This window comes from Mandrillus leucophaeus, unplaced genomic scaffold (genome assembly GCF_000951045.1).
Source record: "Mandrillus leucophaeus isolate KB7577 unplaced genomic scaffold, Mleu.le_1.0 Scaffold59, whole genome shotgun sequence".
NCBI classification, from domain to species: Eukaryota; Metazoa; Chordata; class Mammalia; order Primates; family Cercopithecidae; genus Mandrillus; species Mandrillus leucophaeus.
Genome location: NW_012106363.1, coordinates 5,403,382 through 5,414,201, shown reverse-complemented (window position 1 = coordinate 5,414,201; position 10,820 = coordinate 5,403,382). Strand labels below are relative to the sequence as shown.

Here is a 10,820-nt window from a genome sequence, read left to right as displayed (position 1 = left end):
TGACAGGGTCGCCGGTGTCCTCCAGGGCGCCCGGGCAGGCAGGCTCCCCATCCGGCGGCTCTCGGTGCTGCGTCTGCCGCTTGTGCTTCATGCGCCGGTTCTGGAACCAGACTTTAACCTGCCTTTCGGTGAGATCCAGCAAGGCTGCGATCTCGACGCGGCGTGGCCGGCACAGGTACTTATTAAAGTGGAATTCCTTCTCCAGTTCCAGCAGCTGTGTGTTGGTGTAAGCCGTGCGCAGCCTGCGCGCCCCGCCGCCACCAGCCTCCGGCAGTCCCAGGCCATCTGCAGGGAAAACAAGCTGGGCGTCAAAGCGGGCAGTGTACTCAGCCCAACCTTAGTTCGGACTAACCCATCCGCCAAAATCAGTATCACCTCTCCCTTTCCTCACCACCCCACCCCCGCCCCCACCCCACAGCGGCTCGCTTTCACTGCTTTTGGGTTTTCTTCTCTCCCTCCCTAGTCGACAGCCCCGGCCCAGGTCACGGCAAAGCATTCAGAGCCGCCCACGGGCCACGCAGGGGGCGGAGAGCCGCTGCCTTCGGCGCCGAAACCTCAGATCCCCCCTCCCAAGCCCTCCCAGTGGACCCCTCAATTCGGAACTTTCCAACTCAACCGGAGCGAGGGTCATAAAGATTGTTCTTCACCCCTCTTCCTCCCTAGCTCTGAATTCTTCCCCTTCTCCTAGAGTTGGGGCAGAAAGGACCGAATCTTTTTCTGCTTCTAGAGTCTATCCCATCAACAACATATTCATTCCCCTACACAGATACGGATGAAAACCTCAATCAAATCATTTTCTTCTAGCAGAAAAAAGGCGTTTCCCCAACCAGCTTTCAAAATCAGCTGTAGGGAGAGACAGAGAGAGAGGAAAAAAAAAAAAAAGACGCTGGCAGCGGCCAGGCCTGTCCCCCAGTGGGATATTCTTCTTCCCCATCCCGGGAATGGACGGGATAAGGAACCCCAACAGGCTTGCCACCTTTTTTTTTTTTAACCTCCTTCCACTGCTTTTTCTCCCCCTCTTGTAGGGTGCCCCTCACCCCACCCCCACCACGCTTACCGACCTGCAGGCGATCCGACCCCGGAGGCCGGGACAGCGGAGGCGGCCGGGGAAGGAGACGTGGCGGATTGGCTGGGTTTCTTGGCGGATTTCTTCTCTTTCATCCAAGGGAACTCGGGGGCCGGGGGGGCAGCGGGGTGCGGCGGCGGTGGCGGCGGCAGAGCAGGCCCATCTTCGGCTGGCTTTTGGCTCCTGGGTCTCTGAAGGGTGGAGGCGCCGGGCTGGAGGCTGGGGAAGGTTTGCTCGAAAGGAGGAGGAGGAGGAATTAATGTCGACTCCTTGATTGATGAAGTTTGAAATGTCTCCAAGACAGCGGGGAAGGAAGTCAGACACTCGGCGAGCGATGGCTGGCTGTTTATAAACCCAATCTCCCTCTCAAATTCAAAATTCATGGCTTTCAATGGTGGGGGAGGGGGCTGCTGGGGGGGGCGTCAGGAGGGAGGATCGGAAGGGACCCCCCCTCCTGCCCCCCCCAGATTTATGTAATGGAGCGATTTTGGGAGGGGGAGATTTCGGTCTCTCTTTTTTTTTTTTTTTAATTTTGGGCCTTTATATTTGTATATTGCTGATAAATACAAGCGTATGGGGACTCTCTCTATTAAACCCAGGACTCCGGCGAAATTACAGGGAATTCGTGGTCACGGGACCGGCCTCCGCCAATCGCTCGTCTGGGCCTGGTGGAAAACAGAGAGCATTATTTGCTTTAATTGATTCAAAAACACCAGAGGACCATGACCTGGACACCATGAGCCCCCATTCCTACACCAGCGCTTCACACGCTCTCTCCCCAGTGCCTCCCTTTCTCCAGAAAAGCTAGAGAAACCACTTCCTCATCCCTTTCGGAGATTACAAGGTTTCAAAGCTTGGAAAAGAAGAGACTCTAAGGGAGAAACCTTCCTCTTTTCCAAATGTTTTAATAGAGTAAATTAAGGCTTTCCTTTCGTGGCTTACGTGGCCAGCAGCATCCTCTTCCCTTCTCCCCTTCCCCAAGAAAAGATGAGTGAGGATCCCTGCGTTGGAGGAAGAGGGAGTCGAAAGAGGCTTCCACTCTTTGAAAAAGGTCAGTGTTAAGGTGCAAATAAGAAAGAGATTTATAATCATCAGCACCACTATCCCCATGTTAACCCTCCAAAAGCAACAGTTAAATCTTGGGAAATGGACAGGAACTCCCAGGCGGACACATAAGAGCGAGATGGAGCATGAGGGGCATTTTTGGGCCTCTGGCCTCCATCGCTGTGTGGCCTGGGTTCTCGTCTCTGCCCAGTGTTTGCAGCACTGCCTCTTCCCCTTATGTTCCCCTGCTTTCCTCACTTTCAGGCATCCATGCTTCTCTGTGACACCTCCCTCCCCCCGAAAACAAGCAGAGTCTAAGATGTGCATGTACCCACTCAAGCCTCAAGCTCATATCTGTATCCATATCCAGGGACATGAACAAGAACTCAGGTAGCCACTGATTTAACTTAGAGCACTCTCAAAGTTCAGATCAGCGTATGTGTGTGCATGAATGTGGTGGGGAGCTTTTCCCCTAGGACAAAGAGACTTTCCCTCCCATTTTTGCCATTGTGCTAGTTAAAAAAAAAAAAATCCCTGACAAGGAAGAATTCCCTGAAAATGGTGCGGGTGGAAATAATGACCACTGAGATGATATTCCATTTCTGGCTCCTGAGGGGAAATGCTTTTGAAATTTATTTTATTTTGAGGAGACCAAGATAGTCTGAAGTTTAGAGTGTTGTAATTTACTATAGAAAGAGGGCACAAGACTCTAAGCCCCAAGCAATTGGTGGGAAACTAGGCCTCAAAGCAGAAAATGAAAAGTCGATCTGGGGGAAGATTTTTAAATAAGTGGGTCAGAGGGACGGAGAGGAGATGAGGCGATCAATCTTAGCCCCCTGACAGCTCCCTCCGATTGCATCAAAGAATTTGGCTCTTTGGGAAAGCAGAGGGAACAGCCAAAATTTCACATCTCTTAAAAAGGCCTGGGGGTGGGGGTGGGGGTGGGGGTGCAAAAGAGAAAGGTGATTCTGGGAGAGCTGGGAAACAGATGGGAAATGGGGACAGAGGGAAAGCGCTAAGTTGGTTGGAAAGTTTGCCTGGAGAACTCCCACGGCTCTGGCCTCCCCTCCCCCTCCTCTCTCTCTGCAGCCCAGCCAGGAGAAGGCTGGTTAGCAGAGAAATGGCAACTGAGCCCGGAGCTGGAACTAGAAACTTTCTGTCAATGTAACATCTGCGTGGGTGGTGGTGAGTATTTAAAAAGAAGAGCAGAGAAGTCTGAGTAGAAGCATGAGGGTGGGGGAGCGGAGGATGAAGAAAGGGGAGTTGGAGGTGGGGGCTGCAGGGACCGGGGAGGCATGCTCTGGAGGACTGAGAACAGAAAGAGCTACTCTGACCTGGGCAAAGTGGCCAGCAACAGTAGTGTGCAACTCGGCTCCAAATAAAACAATTATTGCCGTTTAGAGGTGTGGATGGGGCATAGAAGAATCCAAATAGTAAGCAGCGTCTGGAAGTCATGCAGGGAGGCCTGAGAGTGGATTCTCCCTCTGGCCATCCCCTTGAACACCTCTGAAAGTTTAGCAACAGCTTCTCCAGCTGGCTGAAGGATCCAGAGCTTATCTTGGGCAACTCGGGCAGAGACTGTCCTTGCAGGAAATACAGCTCTCTCTAACCCTTACTGACAGATTTTATGGCCAGATTAGCAAACAGCGGAAAACTTGGGTGTTAAAAGGGGCCAAGAGAACCCTCCTTCTCAGAGACATCTCTCCCCCGCCCCCCTGTCCTGCTGTGAATTTTACAGCAAGGATATTTTACCCTCGTCTTTGGCTGCTTTAGCTGAGCGCCTGGAATCTTCCAAAGAGAAGGATAGGGAACACCAAGCCAAGTTGGTTCTTATTTTTCTTGTTTGCAATTCCAGCTCCGAGCCAAAGCTCTGTTTTTCAAACTTAAGCTAAATTCTCTTTCTTGGCCTCTTTCCTGCTAGATAAATAAGCAACCCAACCCCCCCCCCTCCACCCAGAATCAAACATGGTGCTTCATCTAGTTATATCATTCAGAAAATGTTTTTCAGGGAAGAAGAGAGAAAGAGAAAGAAAGAAAAACCCTTGAGCATTATTTGATCCCAATCAAACTTTGCACGCTCTTATGCCTTTAAATTATAGCCTGACCCAATGCTAAATTGCTTGCTGCTTGGATGAGCCGAGCCCAGTTAAAATCCTACTTGGTGGTGGGGAAGGGGGAGGGTGTAGAATTCAGGTTGCTTTTTTATTGTTATTTATTGTTGCATAAAGACTATAATTACTAACCTTGGACTGCCAGGATGCAACATAAAAATGAAAATCAGCCCTCGCTTTAAGGCAGGGCCTGGAATGATTCTCACTCCCCCACCATGACTACCACCAAATATATGCTCCTAATTAAGCAATGCAGGCACATCGCTTACAATTAGAATTATGCAGCTCTTCAGCAAGCAGCCATCGCTTCTCTTTCAACGAATTAGCTCCATATTTCAGCCGTCCTGTCTTCTCGCTCTTATCGGCTCCAGCGACTCGGCGGTGACATTTCATCTTTGACAGACCCTCTCTATTCTCACTCCAATGTGATAAAACTTTTATGGAACCACGACTAAGAAATGAAGTTTTCCCAAGGATGGTGGAAACAGAGCCGCACTTTAGCCTGGGGACCGTTTTATTTATGCTTAGATCCAATAGCTTCTCCCACCCTCCTCTCCCCTTTCTCTGGCAGGGGAAATCAAACGTGCTTCCCCTCCCTCCGCCTCGAGTTTTATTTAGTGATTTAATTTTACTTAGTTTTAAAGTTTGACCTGAGAAGTCTAGGCCTCAGATTTTTTTTTTTTAGATTAATCATTTTTCTTTGTTTTCATTTTAGACCCAATGGTGGTTGGGCTTCGGGTCACGTGACATCTTCTTTGTAGCTCCGGAAGAGGATTGCGAAGAAGTTTAGGTTTCGTGGAAGAAACCGTAATCTGCCAGATTTTCTTGTTGGTAGTGGGAAGGGGTGGGGGGTGGTGCATGGAGGTTGTGGCCAAAGGCACTAACACACGAAAGGTCAATGAATGAAAAACCTAGAGGCATAGAGGCCAAACAGAAAACCTACAGACAGCACCCAAGAGTCCCCCTTACTTCTCCCAACTTGTCACTTAAACCACAGCTAAAGAAGTTGGCAAAATGTTACAGGCTCTTATGAGTGAGAAAATGGTATTTAAACTTAAGACATATCAAGGGGGAGACCGGAACCTGGGCAGTGGACAAAAAGGCCAGGGAAGGGTCTTCAATGTCCTTGTCCTTCTTCCCTTGGGGGAAATTTGGCAGTCAACAGCCTTGCTCTGCTATCTAAATTGGACCACCAGGACAAGATAAAATTGATAACAGAAAGTTTATTCAAGAATTGTTTGACAGACAACCCTTTTAGGTAAGGAAAAAAGTAACTACTGAAGAACAAAGAAAGTTCCAAGAGGGAATTAACTCTAGTTCTACAAATTCAGGACTATACAGTGACAATCAGGAGCTGAGTTCATGCCTTTTAGAACTAATTACAATTGCTCATAAGTACAAGTTTAACATAAATCTACAGCTCTTTTCTAGAGTACAATAGTAACTAAAATAGCTGGTTTTACATGACAGGAAACACAATGTCCTTTGTAACAAGTAAATACTAAAAAAGTACAATTTTTTCCTTTTTTTCCCTCATATAAATACATAATGTAGGGGGATAAATAATACAAAAAAGAAAATATTTTAACAGGCTATAACCAATAAATATATATGAAAATGTTCACTAGAACACACGCTTTTTTGAGCAATGCTGGACTTCTGCAGGCCCAGACATCTCTCACAGTTGTTTTTACATCCATTAAAATGTAAACTCTAAGTGCAACAAAAGTGTCCTGTCAGGAGGCTGAGCAAGGCACGCAGGCCCTGCCCAGCCCCTGCCTGGGACAGACAGTTTGTTCAAATATACCCTGTTTTCACGTTAAGTCAAGAGAGCAACAGAAGAAAAGAAAAGTATAGAACCTCGTGTCACCAACTGCTTTCTGTGGAGAGAGGGGGATGGAGCTGGAGCTGAGATGGAGGCAGCAGAATGGGCAAACCTTCAGTCCTAACAACCTGCCTGCCCTAGCCTACACACTTTTCCTTAAAAGAAAAAAATATATAATTTATAATATAGGCAGCTCTTTCATGATCTCTCACCATCCCTGAGCCCTCTAAAAACTGTAATTGATGGGGGTGGGATGTATAGATATCAATGTCCTAGAAAAACCTGGGGCTAGAAATGGAGGGGGTAGATACCTCAATAAACTTCAAATAAATGGGAACAAATTTGAGGTTTTGGGAAAGTTGGAAAGGAACGTGCTTTGTGCCCTTTGGGTTTGAAATGTGTTTTCTTGTTTTTTAAAGGATAACTGAAAAAAATCAAGATTTGGGGGGAATTACCTATAAAGATGTAAGGTAAGTCCGTTGGTTGGTGATGGCCTAGCCATCTCGTCTGGTTTGTAAAATGTGCTTCTCTGCCTCATCCTATCTCGTCTTCCTCTACCCCACTCCAGGGCGTGGAATTCCAACTTGGTAGTGCTGGAGCCCTGGGGTTGACGGGGTCATCTCCAATCTGCTGTGGATTCCTTTCCGATGGGTTGGCAGGCAGATGGAACAAGGGGTGGACTTAAAAGCAATCTCTCAGGCCAGGGGGAGGGGAAGATCTCCGAGATCCAGGCCCGTTCTGACCAGGAAGCCTAACTACCACCTCTCTGGTCCCTCTTTCAGACCTCCAAACTGCCCCCCAGAGCTCCACAGTCTCCCCCTTCCTCCCCATCTCCTAACCCTCGTCCGCCTTTTCCCATCACAGATGTGTTAATTTGGGCGCTTCTTGGATTCTACCCTGAGGAGGAGGCGCGTGGTGAGAGGAGAGGTCTGTGTAGGTGGGGTGGGGGTCGCAGGGTCCGTGGTGCTGGCTGGGCGCCATAGGGGGCGCCCCGTTGTAGTCCAGGTTCCCGGAAGGATGATGGGAAAGGTGGTTGAGGCCATAGAGGGAGGGGCCGGCAGGGGGCGGCAGCGGATCCGCGTAGCCGCCCCCGCCCACATACACCGGACTGCCCTGCATGGTGGGCGTCCCGTAGGCGCCCCCGTTGGCTTGGAGGACGTGCGGCTCATACTCTGGCGCCGGGGTCGGAGCGTACTTCTGCGGGGCGCCGCAGCCTTTGAGAGGGGGCTGGTAGTTGGAGGGCAGCGCGTAGGCATTCTGGTGGGCTTTACTGAAGGCGGGTGGGGACGGGCTCTCGTAGCTGGGGGTCATGGAGTGTAAGGCGTTCATGAAGCCGGCCGTGGACTGCATGGGCTGCGGGGGACTGCCGGCTGGAGATGGGCCCCCTGACGACGAGGCCAGTCCCTTGGCCTTCTGGTCTTTCTTGTACTTCATGCGCCGGTTCTGGAACCAGATCTTGATCTGCCGCTCGCTGAGGTTCAGCAGGTTGGCCATCTCCACACGGCGAGGCCGGCACAGGTAGCGGTTAAAATGGAACTCCTTCTCCAGCTCCACCAGCTGCGCGCTCGTGTATGCCGTCCGCGCCCGCTTGGACGCCGCCGACCCCGGGGGGCTCTTGTCCCCTCCCCCGCCGCCGGGCCAGACACCGCCCCCGCTGCCACCACTGCCGCCGCCGCCGCCACCGCCGCCGCCGCCACCACCACAGCCCTCTGCTGGATTCGAGGGGGAGGGGTGGGAAGGGGAGAAAATGAAATAAAAGATAATTACTGAACACGCCGAAATTGAATGCATCGTTTCTTAATAAATCCAGGCCTGGACTCGGAGCCCCCGCCGCCCTCCCCTTCGCGTCCCCGCCTCCTCCTCACTCCCCCACCCCACCGCCCGTCGCATTAGCGGACACTCTATAATAGTGGCATTTATTAAGAGACCTGTTCTCCTTTCGCTGCCCCAGCTTATGAAAATTTGATCATGTCACGCAGACAGAGCCGCATGGCCATTTATTTAGGGCTGGATTTTCGCGTGCGTGCTTTCTCCCCTCTATCCCCAATTCCAGGTCAGGGAAGACATTTCCCCTCCCTGCCCACCCCGTCCTGAGGATAGGATGGGAGACTGAGGAGAACCCTCGGGGTAATCTGGACAATCGTGGGCAAGAAGTGTCGCACGAAGAGGCTGCCGTGCCTGGAGGCCGGGACCCTGGGCCGTCCGAGCGATTGTGATTAATACCCACAGTAATCATACTTAATAATAATCAATCCTTGACGACTCTGCATCCTCCTGGCAGCGCCTCGTCTTGGCTCTGTGGCCTTGGGAAGGGCTTTGAGGCCATGGACCTGGCCTTCTGGAGCTTTCAGAAGCTCTGGTGGAGGGCGGCTAGAGGGAGGAGGGTGTTGGCGGGGTAAAGGGTCATTAGGGGGTGGGGGTATCAAAAATGTACCCGCCAGCCACCTAATATTGTTCCTAGGCAGCCTCTTGGGCGCCTAGGGGCTGGATGCTAGAATAACAGTGACATTCCTGGCTCGGACAAAAGCTGAGGACAAGGAAGGCAGAGAACTGGTACCTGTGCCGGGGGAGCTGTTTTTCAGCTTGGACGTTTGCCTCGACTCTTTCATCCAGGGGAATATCTGTTTGGTGAGGGTGGAGTTGGTGCCGGGACCGCACTTTGGGGGACCACTTTTGCTGGGCCCGCCCCCATTACTGCTGTTGCTAGTGGCACTGGTAGGTGCGGCGCTGGGCGGGGGTGAGCCGGGCGGGGCGGGCAGGGGCTCGGGGGCCAGACACGGCCTCATGCAGCTGCCGTTGAGCTCCTTGCTCTTGGCATGTGGGGCACCGTTGCCCAGGGACTGCAGCGAGCATGCTGAGCGCTGGTAGTCGCCCTCCAGGTGCGTAGCGGCCTGAAATGGGGGTTGGGGGGGGCCGTCGAAGCCGAAGCCATTGCTGCCAGGGTACGAGGAATAGCCTCCGAAGAGAGCAGCCGCAGCGTTGTCGTAGTAGGTGGCTTTCTGCATCGCTGGGTGAGGCCTGGGCAGTGGGTGGCAACTTGGAAAGGCCTGATACCCTCAGGACCGGACATTGGCAACCCTGGGGGTCACGTGACACGCCGGACCCCCCCCCCAACCCCCTCCCCTCTCTGCCCCCCTCCTCCGGGGTCTGTTCCAAGCGGCTGACCTGCGGGGCGAGAGAAGAGACACAAGGCGGAGAAGAGGACTGGGGCTCGAATCCATCTTAGGAACTGAAAAGGGAACTGACATCAATAGAGTTTTTTCTTCTCCCCTCCCCAACATCTCCAAAGCAGATGCCGAGGAAAAAAAGCCCACCAGTTTTCATTTCCACTAAAAAAATAAACAAATAAATACTATATGCCTTTCAAGACTGCCTAGATGTAGAATCTATGGCAAAGGCCATTGCTTCTCTCCTGCCTGTGCACTAACCCCTCACCTCCCCTAGTTCTTCTCTCCCTCTCTCTCCTCCCCAACTCTGGGATAGGATGGCTCAAGGGAGGGGACACTAGGAGACTCCAAAATAAAAGCATCATCAACACCCTCCTCTGAGCCCAGAGGCTTCTGTGCTTCCAGCCTTTGCCTCCTTCCAAGTCGGTTTAGGTCTCTTGCCCAAGCAAAGTCTAGCCTGAAGGGAAACCAAAGGATCTTCTGAAAAGACATGCAGGAGAAGCAAGTTCGTCAGAAAAGCTTCTCTTATGAGGTGTCCTCTCCACTTCCCACCACTCCCCCACCAGGAAGACAACAACAGCCTGACCTAGATACCTCCTGAGGATTTTTAACCTCAAGAGTCAGCTGAACTGAGACTCATCTGTCCATGGCCCTGCTGCAGGTACCACCACCTCCGGCTCCTGTCTTTGCTCAGCCAAACCTGGGATTGGGCAGCCAATGGCCCTGTGGGGCCCCCAAATGGAGCAGGATTGTTTCAATTTCCTGGGCCATGCCAGTTGGTGCTGTGACCATTTGGCCCAGGTCTCTCCCTGGACCTCTCTTTTTTTTTTTTTCCATGAGACTTAATTTTTCCCACCCTTTCCTTCACAGTCTGTTTTCTTTGATTTTCCCCCAAAGAAAATAAGAAACAAGAAGTTACAACTGCTAGACTTTTCTACTGAGACAGGGAAAGTGCTTTCCAAAAGAGAAAGTTATTCCCGAGAAAAATAATCAACAAAGCAATTTTAACAATATCATTCTCTGGGTTAGAAACAGAGGTATTCCTGTTGACTGAGGTTCCCTGAGGCTAATAATAATAATAATAATAATAATAACTATTTTAATACAGCCTTTTAAAAGTGTGCCAGAAAAATAAAGATTCAAACTAACATAGGATTTTGTGTATTTGTTCTGAAACTTCTGACTACATTTTTTTTTCCTCTCTCTCTCCCAACTCTTCACCACCACTTTTCATAAAACCTCCATACTGCCATGTGTGTTTGGAAAACTTTAATCTCATTCAGCCTAGCTGGTCAACTCCAAATAAAACTAAACATAGGAAAACAAAATAAAAGAAGTGCAGGTGAAGAAAGTCCCTCCCTCACATAAATCCCCTTCTTCATGGCACAGATTTATACTCAAAAAGGAATCAGTGTAACCCTGAGTTCCGATTGGTTTCTGGAAATACACATGGGTCTGCAAAGCAGCAGGTCCTTCAAGGGAGAACCAGAGTTCAATTGACCAGGCTGACCCAATCCCTTTATTATTATTACCATTAGCCTCTGCTGATTTAACCAAAATTAGCTTCCGAGCAGCCCTGGCTGAAGGGGGAATTAATTAACAGGCAT

The 10,820-nt window shown here is 50.7% G+C and overlaps 2 protein-coding genes across 3 annotated transcripts in view; both read right to left on the bottom strand.

Moving 5' to 3' along the window:
* HOXB2 (homeobox B2) overlaps window positions 1–1,449 on the bottom strand; it is a 3,809-nt gene extending 2,360 nt beyond the window's left edge. The window contains exons 1-2 of the mRNA XM_011999384.1: window positions 1,062–1,449; window positions 5–285 (exon numbers count right to left, since the gene is read on the bottom strand). Of these exons, the coding sequence (XP_011854774.1) occupies window positions 5–285; window positions 1,062–1,449 (669 nt within the window). The remainder of the gene's footprint in view (window positions 1–4; window positions 286–1,061) is intronic.
* Window positions 1,450–5,424: 3,975 nt separating this feature from the next.
* Window positions 5,425–10,820, bottom strand: part of HOXB3 (homeobox B3) — a 41,662-nt gene continuing 36,266 nt past the window's right edge. The window contains exons 4-5 of one of the 2 annotated variants that reach the window (XM_011999342.1): window positions 8,604–9,211; window positions 5,425–7,758 (exon numbers count right to left, since the gene is read on the bottom strand). In XM_011999342.1, coding sequence (XP_011854732.1) covers window positions 6,905–7,758; window positions 8,604–9,051 — 1,302 coding nt within the window. In that variant the 5' untranslated portion in view covers window positions 9,052–9,211 and the 3' untranslated portion in view covers window positions 5,425–6,904. The remainder of the gene's footprint in view (window positions 7,759–8,603; window positions 9,212–10,820) is intronic. The other variant, XM_011999341.1, reaches the window with a different exon arrangement.